This window comes from Mastigoproctus giganteus, chromosome 5 (genome assembly GCF_048544385.1).
Source record: "Mastigoproctus giganteus isolate SK-2022 chromosome 5, ASM4854438v1, whole genome shotgun sequence".
NCBI lineage: Eukaryota > Metazoa > Arthropoda > Arachnida > Uropygi > Thelyphonidae > Mastigoproctus > Mastigoproctus giganteus.
This window is the reverse complement of record NC_143579.1, coordinates 80182973-80208784: the sequence shown is the minus strand read 5'-3', so window position 1 is coordinate 80208784 and position 25812 is coordinate 80182973. Positions and strand designations below refer to the sequence as shown.

Below are 25812 nucleotides of genomic sequence, written 5' to 3'. Positions count from 1 at the left end.
TCAGATAGACCTGCAAACTTGAAACAAGTACAGTCAGTCCTCTTATAACATGCATTTACACTACACAAATTCAATAATACACGATTTATAAATAGGGGAACGATGTCATATATAACATAAACCGAATTAGCTTATGCACGATTTGGCTTTGTGTTAACAAGAAATCGCTGTTGAACGTTGTGGAATCAACAGCTAAATGCAATACTTACTGCATTGTTTTACTAAGCTGCTACACGTGCACTGCTTTGTTTGTGTGTATCAAACATGCCTCCTCATTTTTGTTCTTTTTATACTGTGATTGTGCTTTATTCCCTAAAAATGAGTGAAATACTTGAAAACGGTGTTTCTTGTTTGTTATTTGGTTTTTAGGAGCATTAGCAACTAAGACCATATTGCTCCGGGATATGCGGTGGTCATTCCCTGACCTTTCCGCATCCTTCGTATTTGGTGGTCATGGGCAAAAACCCTGGTCTAATCAAGAAACGTGTGCTATGCACTGCTGCTCTTGCTCACCTGGCTACGGAGGCACCTGAAAATGGTGTGAAAAGGAAGCTTGACGGTGAAGACATTGCAGGTTCAGAGAGAAAAAGAAAAGCAGCTAAGGTAAAGAAAGCCAACACGAGAACCATGGCAAACTACAGGAAACTTGCCAGACAAACTGGTTTGCCACTACCGCAGTTTTCCCTGCATTCTCGGTAAATAGACAGTGCGTGTTATCAGTAGTGGCATTAGAAGTCGAGAATGATATATTTATTGACATGTCGGCATGAAAGACGAAGTTAGGAAACCTTATTTTCTAACTTAACATTTAAGGTTAGGTTATGAAATAACATAACCTAACCACTGAGAACAATTAGAGAGAATGCAAGAAAATAAAAGCAACTGTTATAGCAGGAACAACTCAAAGTGTAAAAAAAAAGACATTAGATAAAGACACAAAGAATTGGAAGAGATGGAACGTCTGTTATCTGTTTGGATAGAAGATCAAAGAAGAGATCGGGAACAAATTTGCTTACAATAAAAGCAAAAGCAATGTTTTATTACATAAAAATCGTAATAAAATACTTATGTATTTTATTATAATTAATACTTACGTATTTTGTTATGATTATTTATTGCATTTGGTAATGTTTTGGTTACAAATGTGTGTTCAACCTTGGGTGGTTGACGCTTAACCCTACTTTTCCCATAAGGCTTGTTATTTATATTGCACGATTTTGCATTGTACGAGGGTTTCTAGAAACACAACTACCATGTTATATGAGGACTGACTTTATAACATTTCATAAAGCTGCGATTTAGAGGATGATTGCCCCCCATTCTTCCCCAAAGCCACAACACCCACTACTTTTAGCCCTTTGCTTTGTTGCTCTGGTTTGATGCATGATTTCAGTTCAAATTTAGTTGAATAACAACTATATCATTTACATGACTGAAAACAATAAGATGTTAACTAGATATTTTAATTAACACTAGCAGAATATAAAGGGCATACATACTCTGAAAAAATCAGATGTAAAAAAAGATTTACATCTATTCAACAAAAATATTTACATCTATTACATCTTTACAAATTGTAATCTTTTGGTTACAGAGCAATACACAACATGAAAAAAGTCCTCAGAACATTCTTTCTTAAATTCTCTAATTCTTGACTGCTGAAGATTAGAAGAGACCTTTGCTTATTATTAAATACTTAATCCTTTAAGAATCTCCACAAAAAGTAATTTCAGGGTGATTACTTTTTGTGGAAGCATGGTGGCCATTCAATGGAACTCCACATTCCAACCCACTGACCCAGGGACTTTTGTCTAACAATTCATAGGCAATTTTGCATAGCAAGCTGGTACTCCATCATTAAAAAAGTTGTTGGGAAATTTAGTATCAAATAATGCAATAACCCTAGATCTCTAAAGGACAGAAACCAATTTAGCACGCTGAGTTTAAATGAAAGGAATAAGATTAAAGTGTCAAGATTTCCTTGAAAAAAGAAACATGGGCACAAATTTTGATTTCATCAGCATAAAAAATGATATTCCTTGTAAAGGTGCTTGCAGTGAGCAAGCACCTTTAATAAATACATTTTAATAAGAAAGGAATCATTTAACTATAAAAAAGAAGGGTTCTATGGACAAAGGATTCCTCTATGAAAAATAGCAAATTACCTTGTATTCCAGAAAATGTTTCCAATAAGTAAAGAAATACTGATGAGCAAACAGTGTTAAATGCAAAGGACATACCAAGGTAAACTAGATCAAGCTGATCCTTGCAATTCATTACATCAGATGCAAAAAAAGATACTTTCTAAAAGATTAGTAGAAACATCCTTTTCCCCACCATGAATGTAAGAGAAAGTAGGAAATAGAATTTGTAAGGTTAGAAGAGGCAGAATGGATCTTCGAAATAATTTTAACAGTGCGGTGGATATAGCGATAAGCCACCAGTCTTTTAATAGTTTAAGGTTAGGGACTTTGGTAAGGATAAATCATACCACGATGGAGGGAAAATTTTTTCTATTAAACACTGGTTAAACAGAGTGACTAATAATTCTAAAATACAAGTACCAGCAAGTTTTATAACTAAGTTGGCGATATTATCAGGGCTGGTGGCATTAGAGAGTGTCAGGAGAATTCGATATAAAACTCCCTCAGGATGGATTACAGGGGGAAAAACAAACAGATTAAGAAGTTGGGAGGTCATCAAACCTGCCTATGTGTTCAAGCCATGCAAAGATAGAATGAATATCTACCTAAAGTATTTCAAAGGGAAATCTTTTCACTGAGAAACTACATTTTTGTAATGCAATATATTTCTAGAAGTAGACACAAATTAAACCAGATTAAAAATTTAAATTAATATCTAGTATCTACAAGAGCTTTGTAGAGATTTCTTGACTACAATATGTGCTAGCAAAAATTTGAACATAGGCTGGATTTGAGGATAACATAGGCTGGGTTGAGGGGAGTCCTTATACAAACTTCACGTGATTTCAAGATAACAGAAATGAATGTAATGCACAAAAGAATGCCAAAATAATGTTTATTTCATGTGTTTACTACGCCTTGTAAGCCATAAAAATTAATGATAAATAACAGGAATATTTTGTACAGTCCTGCATGAACAGTATATAAACTATGCCTTAGTCCTAAAAAATTTCAATTTAACCATTAGTCACACAGTCTGGTGCCACACTTTTTTTTTTCATTTGGAAATAAATCATTTACCATATACTTTTCCTACCAATTTTCTCTAAATGATAATGCATAAAATACTCCATTATCATTTAGAGTAAAATTATAATGAATTATTTTTGCTTCAATTTAGTAGGATTAAATGTTCTTTGGCATCTAACTGATGATATATTAAGGAATCCTTATATGCTGTGATGTAACAACTAGATCGTAGGTATAGGGTAGCTCAGCGGTTCCAAACTTTTTTGACTCGCGAACCCCTTTCAACGTAATATTTTTATCGTGAACCCCTAAGCCTATATTCTCTGAAATTGTATAATAGTTCTGAATTTTTATTGTAAAATATTTCCAGTACTACGTTTTTATAAGCAACATTCTGCAATAATAAAAATTATTATTAAGTATTATTTATACTTTGTAATGCAGTTATTAATCAGTCCAAACTAGATTTCAAACAGGCAGGGAGTAGAAAACTTGCTTCTTATCCAAATGGTAGCCGAGCATTCTGCTCTCTTGCCAAAGCTATTGGCCACAAATTTTGCCCACCTCTGTCAAAACCAGATGGTTCTGTTGTCACATCAGCCAAAGATAAAGCTAATCTGCTAGCATCCTATTTTTCTTCCAACTCATGTATTGATCATTTTGGTAAATCACCACAAACCGTTTCCAGTACACTCCATTCAATGAATCCTGTGGTTTTCTGTCAAAAGGATGTTGATCGTTTTGATGAATCTGATGCTACGAAAGCTCCAGATCCTGGAGCTTTTTAGGTATTTCTGATGGTATTTCTCCACTTGTTCTCAAAACCTGTGCCCCTGAAATTCTCCTGTTTTGTTTCGATTTCTTATTCCAAAGGTTTTTTTTTCCTTCTGCTTGGAAATTTGCTCATATCCAGCCAGTTCCTAAAAAGGGTTACATTTCCCTTCCATCCATTGCAATTACTTCTACTCTTTCCAAAGTAATAGAGAAATTAAATAACTGCAAACTCTTAAAAACTATCTGGAAATCTTTCATCTGATCAACAATCGCCAGTATGGATTCCGTCAGTGTCGTCCCACTGGTGATATTCTGGCTCATATTCTCCATCTATGGACAAAATAAATAGGAAAGTTTGGTGAAACTGAAGCCATTGCTCTTGACATTTCAAAGGCTTTTGATTGGGTTTGGCATAAAGGTCTTCTAAATAAGCTTCCATCCTATGGTTTGCCAGCTGTTCTTTGTAATTGGTTATCCAGTTTTCTCTCTGACCGCTCACTGCGGGTGATGGTAGATGGCTTGCTGTCTTCTGACTTCTCCACTAATGCTGGAATTCCCCAAGGTTCAGTTCTTTCTCCCACTCTTTTCCTTTGGTATATTAATAGCATTCTTCCATTGACTGGAAATCCTGTCCATAGTTTTGCTCAAACTGGAAAGTCGATAGCACGTTGCATTTGACTTTCCAGTTTGAGAAACCACTGAAATCGCCCTGCTCAATCAGCTTCAACTTATTGAACATCCACTACCAATTCCATAAATGCTGATCTCCAGGTAATTCTCCATTGGGGCAAAGACAACTTAGTGGATTTCAATCCTTCTAAAATTCAGTCCTATCATATCTCGCAAAAAGGATTCTTCTGCTCCTATGCTTATCTTCGATGACACTCCGATTTCTAGGCAAGATCTTGGGGATTACCCCGACTTCTAATCTCTCTTGGCAAAAAGCACATTACAACTATTGCCTCCTCTGTATCTAAAAAACTGGGTTTTCTCTTTAGCTCTCGGTGTTTCTTTTCATCCAAACAGTTGCTTACTCTGTAGAAATCGCAAATCTGGTCTACCATGGAATATTGTTCACATCTGGGGTAGTGTCCTCAAAACCTCTCACAGATTTCTAGATTCCATTCAGAAGAGGGCAGTTTGGTTAATTAATGTCTTATCTGTAACAGTCTCTCCACTCTGTCTCATAGATGCTGTTTCTGCTGTATGCCTTTTCTGTAGTTACTTGCAAGGGACTGTTCTTCTGAATTGGTTTCTATAATTCCCACTCTCTCTTTCAAAGCAGTCCCAAACACATGCCGCAACCAGTCAACATCCTTTTACTGTCGAAGTTCAATTCCACAGAACCATCTTTTCTTCTTCCTTATTTATTAATTCAACTTCTGGAACAACCTTCCTTCGTACGTATTTCCTGAAAATTACAATCTACATAAGTTCAAGTCTAATGTCAACAAGTACCTTCTTTCATCTTTTCAATCTTCAACCCATGCACGCTACTAAGTACTATAGGTTCTAAAAAAAAAGGACCTATACATAACAATGATCCTTGAGAATGAAAAAAAAATTAGTATGGAAAACATATTTATTAAAAAAAAAAGGTTGTTTAGGCATGGGTAATGTGCTTCCATCATTTCTAATAGCGAGTTAGTATGTATACATCATTTGATTACATCTCATATTGTGAATACCTTCACAATGAGTTGCCGAGGTATTGAACAGCTTTGAATGAGTAACTTCACCAGTGGAGAAGACTAATGTTACTTATTCTTGGCGGATACCACCACCCAGATGGCACCATTACAAAGCTTGTTGGCTTACTCATTTTGATCGTGTTTGGCATAAAGGTCTTCTAAATAAGCTTCCATCCTATGGTTTGCCAGCTGTTCTTTAATAAATAAATAAATAATTAAATAAATATTCATTTATTGCAAATACAGCAAGCCCATCACAGCACATGGCTAAGGGCAGATGATACGATACAAAGGAAATAAAATAATCGAATACATAGCAGATTTGATATAAACATTAACAATGAATAGGAATTATACTTATGAATTAATAAAAATTTTGCAGAACAGCAAATTTGGCTTTCAGTTGCAGTTACTGGGGTGAAGGCAGGCTGTTGTTTTATTTCTCTTCGTTTATCGAATATCTGACTCCTGTAGGCTTTAGAGTTGAGTTACCTTTTGCAATCAATGTTGTTATGATTTAGGAGGTAAAGGAATGCATTGGGGAACATTCTGTCCATTTGAGGTTGGATTTGAATTGTTGGTTTCTTGAATTTTCTCTGTTGGGAGCAGCTATTATATTTGCTAGGTTTGTGAATCGCATGCAGAAGTAATTAACTTTGCAAGAAGCATTACTCCAGAGTCATTGATCATCTGTTGCAGAGGTTTTGTTTTTAAGCTTTCATAAAGCTGTTGACTGGCTATTGTATGGGGAAAACGAAGCTTATCATTAAACCATCTAAGAACCAAATATTCTAGGGCAAGGAATTTCTTGACGGTTACTTGAGGAGCACCAGACCAGATTTTGGAAGCATAGGACAGAATGGGAATGAAAATCTCTGAACATGCTTAACAACTTTGTTTTTGTCTTGAATCGCTGCTGTTTCTTGTTTGATTAACCTTTTTGCTTTTAGAATTTTCTGAGAAACATTTAAATAGTTGGCACTAAAGGAGAGATTTTTATCAAAAACAACTCCAAGGTCTTTGTGGGCATAGACATTTTGGAAATCTGCAATTTTTATTTCTATGTGAAGAGAATGAGTAACTTGAGCAGATTTGCTTGCATTTACAGTCAAGATTGAGATCTTTTAGATACCTGAAGATTTTACAAATCTGTAAATTTGCATTCATGGATAACTTGGCGAATGTAATTGGGTATCCAGTTTTCTCTCTGACAGCTCATTGCTGGTGATGGTAGACGGCTCTCTGTCTTCTAACTTCTCCACTAATTGTGGTGTTCCCCAAGATTCAGTTCTTTCTCCCACTCTTTTCCTCTTGTATATGATTGACTTTCTTCCATTGACTGGAAATCCTATCCATAATTTTGCTGAGGATAGCACATTGCATTCCACCATCCAGTTTGAGAAACCTTGTCCTATGTGAAACAGCTTCAACCTCTCAAGTATCCACTGCCAAATCCTTAAATGCTGATCTCCAGGTAATTCTCACTGGGGCAAAGACAACTTGGTGGATTTCAATCCTTCTAAAACTCAGTCCTGTTTTATATATCACAAAAAGGATTCTTCTGCTCCTATGCTTATCTTCGATGACACTAATTTCTAAGCAAGACCTTGGGGATTACCCCGACTTCTAATCTCTCTCTTGGGATAAAGCTCATTACAAATATTGCTTCCTCTGCATCTAAAAAACTGGGTTTTCTCTTTCGCTCTTGGCGTTACTTTTCTTCCAAACAGTTTTTGACTCTGTAGACATCGCAAATCTGGCCTACCATAGAATATTGTTCCCACACCTGGGACGGTGCCCCAAAAACCTCTCTCAGGTTTCTATATTCCATTCAAAAGAGGGCAGTTAGGTTAATTAACATCTCATCTCTAACAGAGTCTCTCCACTCTGTCTCACAGACTTTTTCTGCTGTATTGCCTTTTCTGTAGGCACTTGTATGGGCACTGTTCTTCTGAATTGGCTTCTATAATTCCCACTCTCTCTTTCAAAGCAGTCCGAACATGTGCCAAAATCAGTCAACATCCTTTTACTGTCCAAGTTCAAACTCACAAACAAACTTTTCTTCTTCCTCATTTATTCATTCAACTTCTCTTGATTTGAACAACCTTCCTTCATATGTATTTCCTGAAAATTACAATGTACAGAAGTTCAAAGTATCTTCTTTCACCTTTCCAAACTTCAACCCATGCACACTACTAAGTACTCTTGGCTCTAAAAAAAAAAAGGACCTATACATAACAATGAATAACGTTGAGAATGAAAAAAAATTTAGTAGGGAAAACATATTTATTTAACATGATATACTGTAAGATAGTAAACTAATTATAAGGAATTGTGGGAGATGTGGTTTCTTTCCTTGGAAATTCTTTACTTTTTATTTAATTTATTTTACTTTATCGTTTATTATTTGTTATATTTTATAGTTTACAAAAATATACCTATGTAAATCTAAGCAAACACCATTACAGAATTTTTATTGCGAACCCCCTGGAACACTTTCGTGAACCCCCAGGGGGTTCACGAACCACCAGTTGGGAACCGCTGGTGTTGCTTAATTACCAGCATTCACCTCATAGTAATCTGCTTGATTTGATGAAACTTATAACAGGTATATAATAGTTATAAAACTTTTAAATTCCGATTAGTAGCTATTCGTAATTTAAAGTAATTATGAATTTTAAAAAAATTTTTAAATTTACTAAATTATGAGCTTTAAAAAGTGTTAAAATTTGCCTAAGAAAAGAAAGTGCACATTCCGTTCTATAGTTGTCTTATTAAAATCATGTATTAAAATAAAATAAAAGTGAGATAAAAGCTAATAGCCACGCACGAGCAACTTTCGAAACCATCCTCAGTTAACTATAGTGGGTTACTACTACTATGTACCTGTTTCATCAAACCAAGCGGATTACAGGTGACCTCCGCTTAACGCTGATAATTCGTTCCGTAAAAACAGAGCATTAAGTGAATCCGCGCTAAGCGAGCGCCGAATATCCATAAGGTAACATATGTATTTGTGAGTTGCAGTCGGTGCCATAGGATATTTCCTAATCAATAATAAACGGTAGTGAAAAGATGCACAAATATCGGTCAAAATATTTAACATTCAAATATTTGTACATATAAAATATTCTGCATTACATACGTATATAATTATGTAGTAACTACTTACGTATCAAAATTAAACTTAAAATTCCAATTAAAATCATGAGTTTAATTGATTTAATTTAATCATGAAAAATGTGTCGATTTTGGGTTGAACTTTAGCCCTCTTCCAAATAAACTAAAAGGGGTATTAATTTTAAATCCCCCCGCAGCGTTACCACCCAACAATAAAGTCAACCGATCCTTCGCCGCTTTGAAACCTGGCCTTTTTTGAAAGTTTCGGCTCCTTAATCTGCACTTGCTGCTTCTCCCTGGATTTTAAATCTATTCAACCAGCCCTCACTAGTTTTAAATGGTTCCACTTTTTTTTTTCTTTTTTTTTTTTAGGTGAGTTTTCTTCAGATCATCATATTGGCTAATCTCTCTTTTTTTTTTTTTTTTTTTATAATATTTAACTTAACTGAATTCTGCATTGGATATTATCTTCAATTAGTTAAAAGTCTTTCCATTTCAATCCTAATAGCCGGCCTAGCCCTAGTTGCTTGCAGTGGAACAGCTATCTTTCACGCTGCTAAAATTAATTCTTTATTTTTTTTTTAATAATTGTTCTTACAGTTAAACTTGCAAGTCCTAAATTATGGCACACATCCGCTTGTCTTTGACCGGAATCGATTCGCTTCAAAATGTCTAATTTAATTTTCAAATTCAGTCTTTTTCTTACATTTATAGTCTTCGTACTGCGCTCAGACGTTGTTGCTTTTTCATTCTTATCGGCCATTATTAACTCTTCGAAAATGTAGCTGCGTTGGTTGCATTAATTATGATACAATGTTTAAGTAAACTGTCTGTTTCGCACGATGTCTAATACGGTACTGAGTGATGATTAGACTTCAGATAAATGCATATAACGCAAATATTACAAGCAATATACTTGATCATTTTTTAAAATGTTGATCTCAGAACTACGTAACAAGTCCACCGTGCTGCAATTAAATTAGCGTGTGAGAAAATTTCACTGAGCGTGGGAAAATTTCTTAAGCTGGCGTGGGAAACGTTTTAATGCTGTTTTGGTATTCATTTTCAAGCTATCAACTCCATCAAATTAAGCAATTTCAATAAATATGCCAAAAATGCAATCTGTAAAAGAGCGTTATAGTGATCTGTGACAGCGTTATAGTCAGATACGGGTTATAATATAAGAACAGCGTTATAACGAAAAAAAAAAAAAAGTACCTATACATAACAATGAATAACGTTGAGAATGAAAAAAAATTTAGTAGGGAAAACATATTTATTTAACATGATATACTGTAAGATCTAGTTTGGCATGTTCTTATATTATAACCCGTATGATCTAGTTTGGCATCTAACACATGCCACACAAATGAATGCATTTATCTTTCTTGAAATCAGTAGCAGAGTACAAATACTGCTTACCCTCAACTATAATTTGTTGTACCCCCCCCCCCACACACACATACCCACCATTCAGGTTGGTGGGAATATGAATTACAGGTAAACGGCTAAATCAACAGCATTTTAAAATTAGGTTGTGCAAGAAGGATATGTGGAATAGGACCAGGGTATGCCTGCCAGAGGCAAAAGTAGATGATGTTGTAAAGCAGATATCTTTTAATGGCACAAAACGTGATAATGTTGTACACGCTAGCACTAATGATATTAAGTGTAACAGATCTGAGAACTTACTTAACATGTACTGGGCAATGTTCACAAAATGTTGTGAGTTAGGACTGAATTTGAATTTGGCTGCAATTCTGCCCACACACACGATACGAGTGAGTATATGTTGAGAGCCTTGTTAATCAAAGAATATTTGCTGATGCTATCAAACCAGTGATAGGTACGGTGGAAAACTGCTAGATTGAGGGGGATACAGACTTAATAGTTTAAACTAGAGCCATAGGCAGAAGTGAAAGTGATTCTTGCATTGCTACTATTTGTACATGCAACAGTGTTGGGGTTTCAGGCCATGCTGTGGGTCATCATGGAACAAACGTTCCATGATGTTCCACGGACCATGAGCTGTACTTTGGTAACTAAGAATAGTGCACATATACTTTCATGGACATTAAAGCTAGGAACATTGTAAACGAATTTGATGAATTTGAAGTACTGATTAATTCATCACATACAGACATTGTAGGAATAGCGGAGACGTAGTGTCACTCAGACATAAGTGATGCTGGATTTGAATATGGGGCATATAATGCACACAGGAAGGGCAGACAGAAGAGGTGAAGGGGTTACACTTAGTTAAGAAGAATATTAAACCTAAGGCAGTGCATCCATTTGACTTGGTATGTGAGAAATGTTGAGTCAGTTTGGTGTGCTATAAGCACTGAGAAAACAAAATTGGGAGTAGAAATGTGTTAGCATTAGCACTGACATTAGTAGAGGCATATGATGCAAGAAAGCAACCTTACACAGGATCAGGCAAAAAAATCTTCCCATTTCACCCATCCATTTGCTCCAAAATTCTGTCTAGTTCTTCCTCGAATTTATTTAAACTATCAACTTCCACAACAACAGATGGAAATTTGTTCCAGCGATCAACTACCCGCTGGCTACAGGCAAATTTCTGCACATCTATTCTGCAACTGTCTTCCTTTCCTCGATCTGAATTTATGCCCCCTCGGAGCAAGAGGAAGAATCCCATCAGCATTCAGCCTGCTCAAACCATTCAAGGCCTTATACACCTTAATCAGATCACCTTGCATGTGCCTAGTCTCCAAATGCTGCAATTTGCAGAACTTAGGCCTTTATTGGTAAGAGAATCCCTTCGTTCCCCTCACCAATCTTGTTGCCCTTCTCTGTACTCGTTGTAGTAACTCTATATCCTTCCAAAAATGAGGTCTCCAGACCTGTACACAGTACTTAAGGTGTGGCCTGACCGTTGCCTTATACAAAGAGATAATCACCTCCTTGTAGGCGCCTCCGTAGCCAGGTGGGAAGGAGCAGCAGTGCGTAGCACACGCTTCTTGATTAGACCGGGGTTCGAGCCCGTCACCACCAAATACGGAGGATGCGGAAAGGTCAAGGAATGACCACCGCATATTCCGGAGCAATATGGCCTTAGTTGCTAATGCTCCTAAAAACCAAACAAACAAACAAACAAACCTCCTTGTATCTGCTTGCAAAATTCTTATATATCATTGACAAAACTCCATGACCTGCTCTGGCAGCCCATCTGCCCTGTTCAGAGAACTTCATAACCGACTGCACAATTACCTCAGGTCTTTTTCATTCTCCAATCCTCTAAAGTGTAGTACCACACAGTCGGTACATTTCTCTTGGGTTACTGCTACCCGTATGCAGTTCTTTGCATTTGTCGACATTAAACTTCAGTTATCATTTCTCAGCCCATCTGCCTAACTTTTCTAGATCCTGTTGCAGTAGCATACTCTCTTTAGTCATTAACAACTATGCCAACCTTTATATCATCTACAAACTTGGACATTAAGTCTGATATACCTCCATCGATAAATACACAAAACAATAATGAGCCCAGCATCGAACCCTGGGGGACTCCACTTATAATGTTAGTCCGCACATAGAGAAGTATCCATTTATTACTGCTCTCTGCAATCTGCCACTTAACCATCCCTTTATCCATTGCAGCAACTTGCCCTTAATGCCATACTACTCCAATTTGTATCAAAAGTTTTACCTGATATTCAAGTATATAATATCAAAATTGTTTTTTACATCCAGTTCCTTTGTGACCATATTATAGTATCCAATCAAATTAGTCAGACAAGGATCCCCTTAACAAACCCATGCTGTGTCTGAAGTATTACTGCCATCTCGTCTAAATGATCTTGCAATGCCTTTTTAACCGGTGACTCCATTATTTTCCCCGGAACAAGAGTTAAACTAACAGGTTTGTAATTACTCGTGTTAACCTTTGATCCCCCTTTGTGAACTTGGGATATATTTCCACATCTCCATTTTGTGGGGACCTCCCCTGAGCAGGGGCAGGAGACATCTAGGATACCAAGGGTGCACTTCACCTGGATGACAACGTTCAAGGTTTGTCTAAAAACTTGAAACTTACGTACACATAAGAAGAAAATTTTAAAGGGGATGCCAAATTGTGATTTGCACCTCGGCACCACATACCCTAGGAACTCCCCTGCCCCTGAGTCCAAGGATGCTCTCATAATTATGGCTAAGGGTTTGCTTACATCCTTTGCCGCTGTCTCCTTTAATATAAACTGGTTAGATCACATCCACCCCATGTTCCTTTATGTTTAACTTCAACAAAATCTCCTCCACTTTGCACCCAGTTATTACAAAATCATTTAGCTCCCTGTTTATAGTTTAATAAGCTTCTGTCCTCCACTTCCATACAGAATTCCTCATGTGTGAATATGTACACTGAGTGGACAGAAATCATGGGATAACTGCCTAGTAATGGGTAGGCCACCTTTCACCCAGATAAGGGCAGTCACACGGCAAGGCATTGAGTCCACTAGTCCACGAAAGCATTCCAGAGGTATTTCCATCCATGCTTGCTATACCACTATCTGTAATTCCGCAACATTCGTGGGTGGAGGATCCAAAGCTCAAACAGGTCTTTCCACATCATCCCAAGATGCTCCACAAGGTTCATATCAGGTGAATGGGGAGGCCATTCCATGATGGCAAAATCTATGGAATGTTCTTCAAACCATGTTCTAGTCACCACACCTGTGTGGGGAGGCGCATCGTCCTGCTGGAAGAGTCCACCCCTGTGGTTGCATGATGACCATGAAGAGATGCAGATGCTCTGCAAGGATGGACACGTAACCTAGAACATTCACTGATGCATCTAGACGTACCAGAAGTCCCAAAGTGTGCCAGTTGAACACGCCCCAGACCATTACCGATCATGCGTCTGCCTGAACAGTTCCTTGTTAATATGACAGGTGCATAGCTTTGTGCGGTTTCTGCCAGATACCCACATTCATCCACCACCTTTCTCCACCAACAGCGCTGTCCAAAATATGTTATTCCAGAAATGGCATATTCCTGATATACTCTTGATACTGTCAAATGGAGATGTGCAATATCTGTACCACCTCCATGATAAAGTGACCCATGTGTTGGGCACCAACTATCATCCCTCTTTCCAAGTTGGTTAACTCATGACGTTTATCCAAACCGACTTTAAATTACCGTCTATGTGAATGCAGTGATGCAATGTACCTATATATGTGCCAACCGGTGGGTTCATCCACTAGTGAGAGGGGTGACGTCGTACAATTAGCATTAGCAAGGGCACATGATGCAAGAAATCAAGCTTATATAGCATCAGCCAAAAAAAAAAAAAAAAAAAATTCACCCATTCACTCGCTCCAAATGTTTGTGTAGTTCTGCCTTGAATCTGTTTAAGCTATCAACTTCTACAATGACACATGAAACTTTGTTCCAGCAATCAACCACCCGCTGGCTAAAGGCAAACTTCCACATCAATCCTAGAACTGTCTTTCCTCAATTTGAATTTATGCCCTCTCAGGCGATTATTCTGAGCAAGAGGAAGAATCCCATCAGCATTGAGCATGCTCAAACCATTCAAGGCTTTGTACACCTCTATCAGATCACCTTGCAGGTGACTAGTCTCCAAACACGTTAATTTGCAAAACTTAAGCATTTCTTTGTAAGATTAACCCTTTGTTCAATTCATTAATCTTGTTGACCTTCTCTGTACTCGTTCCAACAGTTTTACATCCTTCTTAAAATGAGGCCTCCAGACCTGTATACAGTACTCAAGGTGTGGCCTGACCATTGCCTTATTCAAGGGGATAATCACCTCCTTATTCCTGCTAGAAAAATTCCTATATATCATTGACAAGACACCATAAGCTACTCTTGCAGACCATCTGCACTGCTCACAAAACTTCATATCTGCCTGCACAATTACCGCCAGGGTCTTTTCACTCTCTACCACTGTCAGTGTAGTACCACACAGTTGATACGTTACTCTGGGTTACTGCTTCCCATACGCAGTACTTTAAATTTGTCAATGTTAAACTTCAGTTGCCACCTCTCAGCCCATCTGCTCAACTTTTCTAGATCCTGTTGCAGCAGCGCACTGTCACTAGTGTCTTTGACACTGCCGACCTTCGTATCGTCTGCAAACTTAGACATTAAGCCTGTTATACCATCATCAATATCATTAATGAATACAGAAAACAACAATGGACCCAACACTGAACCCTGAGGGACTCCACTAATAACATTATACCACGAAGAGCAGTGTCAATTGATTACCACTCTGTCTTCTTCCACTCGACCATGCCTTTATCCATAGCAGCAATTTGCCTCTAATGCCACACTGCTCCAATTTGTGCAGCAGTCTTACATGTGCAACAGTATCAAAAGCCTTTCTAAGATCCAAATATATGATATCAAAACTATTCATTGCATCCAGTTCCTTTGTGACTACATCATAGTATCCAATAAAATTGGTCAGACAAGACTTTTCCCTAACAAACCCATGCTGTGTCCGAGCTATAACTGAAGTCTTGTCTAGATGATCCTGCAATGCTTCTTTAACCAGTGCCTCCATTAATTTTCCTGGAACAGAAGTTAAACTAATAGGTCTGTAATTACCTGTGTCTCCCTTTGATCCTCCTTTGTGGATTGGGGTCAACATTCACACATTTCTAGTCCATGGGTACCTCTCCTGAGTCCAAGGAAGCTCTCATAATTATGGCTAAGAGTCTGCCTACTTCCTTTGCTGTCTCCATTAATATCACTGGATAGATTCCATCCAACCCAGGTGCCTTTCTTATGTTTATTTTCAACAATTTCTCCTCCACTTTACTCTCGGCTATTACAAGATTATCTAGCTTACTGTCAGAGTTTAATACACCTCTGGCATTCCCCTCCCTGAATAACTCCTCATGTGTGAATGTAGATGCAAAATATTCATTTAGTTTGTTAGCTACCTGTGCAGGATCATCAACATCAAGTGGACCAAGCTGATTCATCCCCTTCCTTCTAGCAACCCAAAGGGCTCACATCTGGTGAGTATGGGTTTGGCACACCCAGGATCCTGGGCTGGATATCACCATTCTCCTATTTCTTGGTGATTCTTTTCTACTTCTCTCTCAGGTTAACTTGGGAATTTTTTTGGCTGGTGCAGCATAAGCCTCAGGCTTCCTTGCACCATAAGGCTAATAGTAATAATCAGAAGCTAGCAAGGACAATGATGACCAAGAGCCACCAACACCACCCGAGAGCTGACGTGGAGAGACTGACAATTGCTCAGGAAGGAGAAAGGGGCCTGATAGACCTCACTGCGCAACAGAAGACAGCAATAGTTAACCTGAAGGATTACTTCCAGAAACACACAGCAGCACTCCACCAGGCCATAAGGAAGATAGACAAGCACTATACCCCACTCAACTTAAGCGAGGAGCCCCCCCCCCCCCAACCAGGAGGTACAAACGAAGCTAGAAAGCTGGGCAGAGAAGACACTCCATGGCAGACACTACAATGATCTCCATCAGGGTCACACAGATAAAATTGCTTCCAATGCATGGTTCACGAGCGGGACACTCTTCCCTGAGACTGAAGGATTCATGCTTGCCATCCAAGACCAGGTAATCAATAGTTCCTGGTGTTGAAAATACATCGCCAAGGAGCCCGGAGTGTTAGATGACACATGTCAACAATGTCACCTGGCCTCAGAAACGATCCAACACATTACCATGGGATGTAAGGTGATCACCCAGACTGAGTACACTCACAGACACGACCAGGTAGCCAGGATAATACATCAGAAGCTAGCGAGGAAATAACAGTTGACCAAAGTAAGTGTGCCATATTACAAGTATGAACCCCAGGCAGTACTAGAGACCCCAACCTACAAGCTGTACTGGGACTGCGCCATAACAACGGATAGGACAATCACGCACAACACACCGGACATAACCCTTGTGGACAAGAAGGAAAAGACTACCTATCTGATTGACATAGCGGTACCCAACACTGGCAACCTGCAGAAAACCCATGGGGAAAAAATCAGGAAGTACACGAACCTAAGACAGGAGATCAAAGAGATGTGGCATATGCAACAAGTAACAACCATCCCGATCATCGTGTCAACCACAGGTATGGTGCCAAAGACCCCACAAACAGCCTAGCAGCAATAGGTCTCCAAGCGAACACCGACAACGAACTCCAGAAAGTCGCAATCCTGAACACCTGTAGGTGTGTCTGAGAGTTCCTTGACCAACAGTAACATCAGATATAACAACAACCACCCTGTGTACTTGGTAGCAATACCCGTCATAAGGTGGAACCCCCAATCAGGGAGAAATAATATAAGAGCAGCAATAATAATAATAATAATAGAGTTTACATAAGTAAAGAACTCTTTGCTGTTTTTCTTTGCATCCTTTGCCAAAGATTTCTCGTAATCTGCCTTTGCCTGCCTAACCTACTTTGTGACTTGGTTACAGACCAGTTGCCCAGGAACCAGGTATCCCATGAATTGTCTTTTCAGTGTAGATGCAAAATACTCATTCAGTTTTTCAGCTATCTGAGCAGGATCATCAGCAGTCAAACAATCAATATCATGTGGACCAACTTGATTCATTCCCTTCCTTCTAGAGTTTATATATGTAAAGAAATCTTTGCTGTTTTTTCTTTGCATCCTTTGCCAAAGATTTCTCATAATATGCCTTCACTAGCCTAACCTCCTTTGTGACTTGATTACAGACCAGCTTATATCTACCATAGGCTACTGTGTCACCTGATAATTTATATGCATCCCACACATTTTTCTTCTCTGCCATGAGTCTCATGAATTCAACTGACATCCATTTAGGCCTAAACCTTGAAAGTAGTTCTTGGTAAATAAAGCCTAGTAGGCTTCTAAGATTAATTCCTTCAATGCTTCCCATTTAGAATTTGCTGTTGGTAACATCATCAGTTGGTCCCAATGCATAGAATTTAAAAACTGTCTGAGACCATTGCAGTCATCTTTGTGAAAGCAAAAACCCTTTCCTTTACCGCTGATGGTAGTGACATCTCTAAGTAGTTCCCACATCAGTACACTGTGATCACTGCTACCTAGTGGTTCCTTCAGTCTTATAGGCCTAATGACTGTGATGAATACACCAAACAGCTACACAGGGAAAATGAGTAGGCCAGAAACTCAGAATGTCTCGTAATTGGGGATTTTAACTTTCCAGTTGTTGGCTGGAATTTGTGGGTTAATCACTCACACACACTAGCAAGGCTTGTGGATTTCTTGGATGACTGTTTTCTACAGTAGCATGCATGAGAGGCAACAAGAAGACGCAATACTCTTGATCTTGTTATCAGCAGTGATTCTTCATGCATTAAGAATCCACAGTGATCACAGTGACATAATTACTGTCAAGGGTAAAGGGAAAGGCTTTTGCTTTCATATATGGTGACTACTGAGGTCTCAGACAATTTTTTAAATTATGTGCAGAGGGACCAAATGATGTGTTACCAACAGCAAATTCTAAATGGAACGTATTCAGGTAAGTAATCAAAAACCCACTAAGCCAACGGTTTGGAAACTGTGTGCCATGGCACGCCAGGTGTTGAATGGAATTTGTGGGTTAGTCACTCACGCACCAGCAAGCGAACTCACTTTAGGCCTAAACCTCAAACAGTAGTTCTTAGTTGGTAAATAAAGTCTAGCAGGCTTCTATGATTAATTCCTTCAATGCTTCCCATTTATAATTTGCTGTTGGTAACATCATCAGTTGGTCCCAATGCATAGAATTTAAAAACTGTCCTTTGTGAAAAGGTGACTGCAATGGTCCTGGATATTTTAAATTTTTGAGGGTAACACAGCAATACTCGACATCTGTAAGACACTGCTCGAACTACAAGCTTGAGGTAGTTCACAGTTTCAACATTACTTATTAAGTTGTTTGGACCTAACTACTTAATAAACAGAACTGCCAGGTATCTCTGTTGGCCTAGGGGTACCGTGAAAAAATTACTGATACACTAAGGGTGCCATGAACGGAGAAAGTTTGAAACCTCTGTACTAAGATTTTCATTCATACAAACTAAGAAATGCTGTTCAAGGCTTAGACCTAATTGGAGGTCAGATGAACTATTGGGACATGTGGCACAGAAGAAAATTGCATTGGATGCATATAAATTATCAGGAAATACAAAAGCCTATGGTAGATAAATTAGTCTGTAATAAAGTCACAAAGGAGGTTAAGTGAGCCTAAGCAGATTGTGAGACGTCTCTAGCAAAGAATAACAGCAGTCTTCTATGCTTATATTAACAGTAGAAGCAATGGGTTGAATCACATTGGGCTGCTTGATGTCTATAGGTTAATTGTTGATGCCCCTGCTGTGGACAAATTGAATAGGTATTTTGCATCTACATTCCAAATGAGGTATTCTTTAGGGTAGAGGATGCCAGAAGTTTATCAAACTCTAACAAGGAGCTAAATAACTTTGTGATAACTGAAAGGAAATTGGAGGAGAAATTGTTTAAGATGGACATAAAAAAGGCACCTAGGGTGGATAGAATCTATCCAATTATATTAAGGGAAGTAACAAAGGAGATAAGCAAACCCTTAGCCATAATTATAAGAGCAGCCTTGGTTTTAGGGGTGGTCCTCATGCACTGGAGATGTGCAAATGTATCCCCAATTCACAAAGGGGGATCTAAGGTTAGAGAGAAAATAATAGAAACATGGGTTAAAGAAATAATGCAGGACTGACAGGCATGCAATTATACTGCAATCACAACAAATTCTCATTCTGTCAATAGACAGTCTCGTCTAACCAATCTGATAGGTTACTATTATGCAGTGACCAAGGAGGTGGATGCAAAAAATAATTTTGACATCATATACTAAGATTTCAGGAAGGCTTTTGATACTGTTGCACACAAAATATTGCTGGAGCAATGTGGCATTAAGAACAAGCTACTGCTGTTCATAAAGTAATGATTAAGTGGAAGAAGACAGAGTGATTATTAATGGGCACTGCTCTTCGTGGACTAATATTATTAATGGAGTTCCTCGGTGCTATTACTGGCATTCAGTGCTGGGTCCATTGTTTTTTTCAATATTTATCAATAATATTGATGAAGGTATAACAGGCTTAAGGTTTAAGCTTGCAGATAATACAAAGGTTGGCAGAATGGTTAACAACAGACATTAGGGTGAGCTACTGCTGCTGTTCTTGTTGTAGGATTTTAGGAGCATTAGTGACTAGGTCCATGTATATTGTCTGTAAAGTGCGTGTGTTGGTCGATTTTCTGATTACTGGATGGAAAACCCAAGTTTTCGGGAGAGATAAACCATGCTAACCTCTTCTGAGAAACTCAGCTATGATGTGAAAAAGACCCATAAAAATTCCTTCCATTAAAGGGATTTGAACTCAGGTCTTTTCCACCCAGTGTGGGGAGGATAGCGATCCCACCAACTGTGCTACCTATGAAGGCTGAGATACCGCAATAAGGACCAAGAAAATTGGGTCAATAAGTTAAGAAATTGCAGTTAAAGTTTAACATTGACAAATGCAAGGTCCAATACATGGGTAGCAATAACCCATTAATTGTGTAGTATTACAATCGGGGAAAAAGACTTGGGGATAAGTGTGCAGTTAGACATGATATTCTTAAAGTAGTGCAGATATGCTCCCAGGACAGCTCATGGGGTATTGTCAATGATGTACAGAAACTTTGCTAGAAGGGTTAAAGAAATAATTATCAATTTATATAAGGCCACACATCTTTAGTACTGTGTACAGGTCTGGAGGCCTCACTGCAGGATGTAGATCCGCTGGAACAGGTGCAGAGAAGGGCAATCAGATTGGGAACAAAAGGGTGCTCTTACCTAGAAAGGCTTCACTTCTCCAAATTTCAGCATCTCAAGACCAGGCATGTGCGGGAGATTGGACTGAGAAGTTTAAAGCCTTAACTGGACTGAGTAACCCCTCAAATTAGTCACACTAGATTTCCCCTTAACAGATGCATGCTTTTTTAAAGTATAACTGTGGCCTTGTCTAGATGATACTGCATTACTTCTTTTACTAGTGACTCCATTATAATTTCCATGGAACAGAAGTTAAACTAACATGTCTATAATTACTCATGTCACCCTTTGATCCCCCTTTGCGAATTGGGGATAAATTTGCATCTCCAGTCCGTAAGGACCTCCCATGAATACAAAGATGCACTCATAATTATGGCTAAGGGTTTCCTTACTTACTTTGCCACATCCCTTAATATAACTGGATAGATCCCAACCACCCCAGGTGCCTTTCTTATGTTTAACTTTAACAAATTCTCTTTCAATTTCCTCTCAGTTATTACAAAATCATTTAGCTCCCTGTTAGAGCTTTCTCATAATCTGCCTTTGGCAGCCTAATCCCCTTTGTGACTTGATTACAGACTAGCTTATATCTACCGTAGGCTTCTGTGTCCCCCAATAATTTATATACATCCCACATACTTTTGTTCTCTGATATGAGTTTCATCAGTTCAGGTGACATCCATTTAGGCTTATACCTTGAAGAGTATTTTTTAGTTGGTATAAAAATCTGAGGACATCCTCAGATGGTCCCACTATATAGTATTTAAAATTGTCTCAGACCACTGTAGTCACTTTTAAAAAAGCAAAAACCCCTCCCTTTACCCTTGATTGTAGTTACATCTTGATAGTAGTCACCTGCTGTTGTTGTTATTTGGTTTCTAGGAGCTTTAGCAACTAAGGCCATATTGCTCCGCAGATATGCGGTGGTCATTCCCTGACCTTTCCGCATCCTCCGTATTTGGTGGTCACAGGCTCGAACCCCGGTCTAATCAAGAAGCGTGTTCTACGCACTGCTGCTCCTGCCCAAGGAGCCGCCAATGAGTATTTTTTAACTACATCCAAATATGAGGAATTCTGTAAGGAAAGGGAGGATAGCTGTTGTGGTTTTTAGGAGCATTAGCAACTAAGGCCATATTGCTCTGGGGATATGTGGTGGTCATTCCCTGACCTTTCCGCATCCTCCGTATTTGGTGGCTCACGGGCTCGAACCCCGGTCTAATCAAGAAGCATGTGCTACTCACTGCTGCTCCTCCCACCTGGCCATGGAGGTGCCAGGGAGGACAGCAGTTTACTAAACTAACAGGGAGCTAATGATTTTGTAAAAATGGAGAGTAAAGTGGAGGAGAAATTGTTGAAGTTAAACATAAAAAAGGCACCTAGGGTGGATGGAATCTACCCGGTTATATAGAAGAAGGCAGCAAGCAAACTCTTAGCCATAATTATGAGAGCATCCTTTGATTCAGGGAGATGTGCAAATGTATCCCCAATTATTCACAAAGGGAGTTCAAAGGGTGACAGAAATAATAATAGATCTGTTAGTTTAACTTCTGTTCTGGGGAAAATAATGGAGTCACTGGTTAAAGAAGCACTGCAGGATCATCTAGACAAGACTGCAGTAATAGGTCAGACACAACGTGAGTTTGTTAAGGAGAAGTCTTCTCTGACCAGTTAGACTGGATGTGGTCACTTTTACATGTGGTCACAAAAGAACTGGATGCAAAAAATAATTTTGATATCATTTATTTGGATTTCAGGAAAGCATTTGATACTGTTGCACATGGAAGACTGATGTACAAATTGGAGTGGTATGGCATTTAGGGCAGGGCAAGTTGCTACAATGGATAAAGGGATAGTTGAGTGGGAGATGACAGAGAGTGGTAATCAATGCACACTACGCTTTGTGAATTAATGTTATTAGTGGAGTCCCCTATGGTTTTATGCTGGGCCCACTGTTGTCTTGTGTATTTATCAATGATATCAATGAAAGAATATCAAGCTTAATGTCCAAGTCTGCAGATGATACAAAGGTTGGCAGGGTTGTTAATGACAGTAAAGACAGTATGCTACTGCAACAGGATCTAGAAAAGTTAGGCAGATGGGATGAGAAGTGGCAACTGAAGTTTAATATTGACAAATACGAAGTATTGCATATGGGTAGTAGTAACCCAAGAAAAACATAACTGTGTGGTACTGCACTCAGCGACGTGGAGAATGAAAAAGCCCTAGGGGTAATTGTGCAGTCAGATATGAAGTGCTCTGAACAGTGCAGATGGGCTGTCAGAGCAGGTCATGGAGTCTTGTCAATGATATATAGGAATTTTGCTAGAAGAGACAAGGAGCTAATTATCCCATTGTATAAAGCAGTTGTCAGGCCACACCTTGAGTACTGCGTACAGGTCTGGAAGCCTCATTTTAGGAAGGATGTAGAGTTGCTAGAACGAGTACAAAGAATAGCAACAAGATTGGTGAGAGGAACAAAGGGGTGCTCGTACCAAGAAAGGCTTAAGTTCTGCAAGTTGCAGTGTCTGGACACTAGGCACCTGCAAAGTGATCTGTATGAGGTGTTTAAGGCCTTGAATGGTTTGAGCAGGTTCAATTCTGATGGCTTTCTTCTGCTTGCTCAGATTGCAAACCTGAGGGGGCAAAGATTCAAACTGAGGAAAGGCAGTTGTAGAATATATATATGCAGAAATTTGCCTTTAGCCAGCTGGTATTTGATTGCTGGATAAGACATTCATCTGTTGTTGTGGAGGTTGATAGCTTAAATAAATTTAAGGCTGAACTAGACAAATATGTGGAGTGACTGGATGGGTGAATTGGGTACCTTTTTTTTTTTTTTTTTTTTTTTTTTTGGCTGATGCTGTATTTGCTTTCTTGCATCATATGCCTCAACTAATGCTACTGCTAATATCATATATATCAATACCAGAGATGTTGAATTTCTAAATTCATACTGTTGTTACACAGCAACAAGATCTTCAACTCATTTCATTGGCATAATACGGATTGCACAGAAATTGAAATTAATTTCTATCCTTTATGATCATCCCAAACCTGTGTTTTAACAACCTGAATTTTGTTTTATAAAATGCTTTAAAATTGGATCGTAAATTTTTCCATCTTTATGCTCTTATCAAACATTATCAATAGTGAATTCATGTCTGCTGAAATCAGGCCTATCCTACAATTTTTAAGATATTCAAATGACTTTAAAAGCAGGTAGACAGCTTGTAACATTCAAATTGGTCTACAAATTTTGTTTTTCATTCGCTTTACGTGTTTATCATGAAAATTCATCTGATTAAAATTATCATCATTGTTGTAGTGAATTTTTATCTAATTAAATTAAAAAATTACGTAGCTTAATAACAAATATTTATATTTTTCCTTAAAAAAAAATAAAATTAGGAACTAAAATAACCAGTTCGAATTGGTTACTGTCGACAGCCGACACGAAACTAACTTAGTGCCAAGCAAGAATCCCACTCCGCCAAAAAAATTTCGCCTCATACCTCCACAAAAAAAAAAAAAAAAATTGTGCCCACTGCATGTACCGTTAAACAACTGCGAAAAAATTATTTCATAGGAGACCCTTAAACAACACATCCTACTTTCACCGCCTTGAAAACTAAATTCATCGGTACTTACCACACTCACTCACGTCCATAATGTTTGTGTTGTAAATTAAAGAAATCAGCGCCCTCTGTCGCATTCAAAAAGCAGCAACAATAATTTTTATTATTATTATTATTATTATTATTAGATATAGGGTACAAGGAAGCCTGAGGCTTATGCTGCACCAGCCGAAAAAAAAAAAAAAAAATCCCGGAGTTACCCCCTGTGTGTGTGTGTGTGTGTGTGTGTGTGAGAGAGAGAGAGAAAAGTAGAAAGGCATCACCAAGAAAGAGAAGAATGATGATATCCAGCTCAGGACCCAGGGTTTGCCAAGCCCATACTCACCGGATGTGAACCCCGGGGTTTTAAGTGACACTAACCACTGTAGTCAATCAATGACTATTTAATGTCATTTCGTGTCATTAAATGACTATATTTGAACATATTTGAATTGTACCTTCAGTCTCTGGTCGGATTGGCTCAAGCAGTCGTCAGACTGGTAGGTTAAAATTATTCAGCCATTTTAGCCCGTGCAACCTCTACACCAGCTTAACCTTTCCTAGAGACACGAGCGTCTCCGATTAAGAACCATTGCTTAGATCCTCGTATAAGTCTAGTTTAAAGATACTAAATAATTATATCACTGTCCTTCCTCCTCAGCAAGTGAGAGAGCAGCAGTTTGACAAGGAGGATGCAATTAATGGATACTTCCTTTAAGAAATAGACCTCTGTGTGCTACTGTATTTCACTCCACGTCAAGTCAGCCAGAGGATTTATTATTATTATTGTTGTTGCCCTTATGTTATTTCTCCCTGATTGGGGAATTACACTCGGTGATGGATACTGCTACCAAGAACACAACGTGGTTGTTGTTATATCTGATGTTCCTGTTGGTCGAGGAAATCTCCGACAATCCTACAGGTGTTCAGGATTGCGACTTTCTGGAGTTCCTTGTAGGTGTTCTCTGGGAGCCCTATTGCTGTTAGGCTGCTACGTAGAGTCTTTGGTACCATACCGGTTGTTGAAACGATGATTGGGATGGTTGATACTTCTTGCATATGCCATATCTCCTTGATCTCATGTCTCAAATTCGTGTACTTCCTGATTTTTTTCCCCCTGGGTTTTCTGCAGGTTGCCAATGTTGGGTACCGCTATGTCAATCAGATAGGTAGTCTTTTCCTTCTTGTCCACAAGGGTTATGTCCGGTGTGTTGTGCGTGATTGTCCTATCCGTTATTATGGCGCGGTCCCAGTACAGCTTGTAGGGTGGGGTCTCTAGTACTGCCTGGGGTTCATACTTGTAATATGGCACACTTGCTTTGGTCAACTGTTATTTCCTCGCTAGCTTCTGATGTATTATCCTGTCTACCTGGTCTTGTCTATGAGTGCACTCAGTCTGGGTGATCACCTTGCACCCCGCGGTGATGAGTTGGATCGTTTCCGAGGCCAGGTGGCATCTGACATTCCGGGCTCCTTTGCGATGTATATTCTATAGTTTCTCATGTTGGTTACCTGGTCTTGGATGGCCAGCATGAATCCTTCAGTCTCGGGGAAGAGCGTCCCGCTTGTGAGCCATGCATTGGAAGCAATGTTATCGATGTGTTCTTGATGGAGGTCA

The 25812-nt window shown here is 38.8% G+C and overlaps 1 protein-coding gene across 3 annotated transcripts in view; it reads right to left on the bottom strand.

Moving 5' to 3' along the window:
- LOC150085521 (COMM domain-containing protein 6-like) overlaps window positions 1–24255 on the bottom strand; it is a 128728-nt gene extending 104473 nt beyond the window's left edge. For all 3 annotated transcript variants that reach the window (XM_090374095.1, XM_090374093.1, XM_090374094.1), the window contains exon 1: window positions 24229–24255. In XM_090374095.1, coding sequence (XP_090230221.1) covers window positions 24229–24247 — 19 coding nt within the window. In that variant the 5' untranslated portion in view covers window positions 24248–24255. The remainder of the gene's footprint in view (window positions 1–24228) is intronic.
- Between the last annotated feature and the right edge of the window lie 1557 nt (window positions 24256–25812).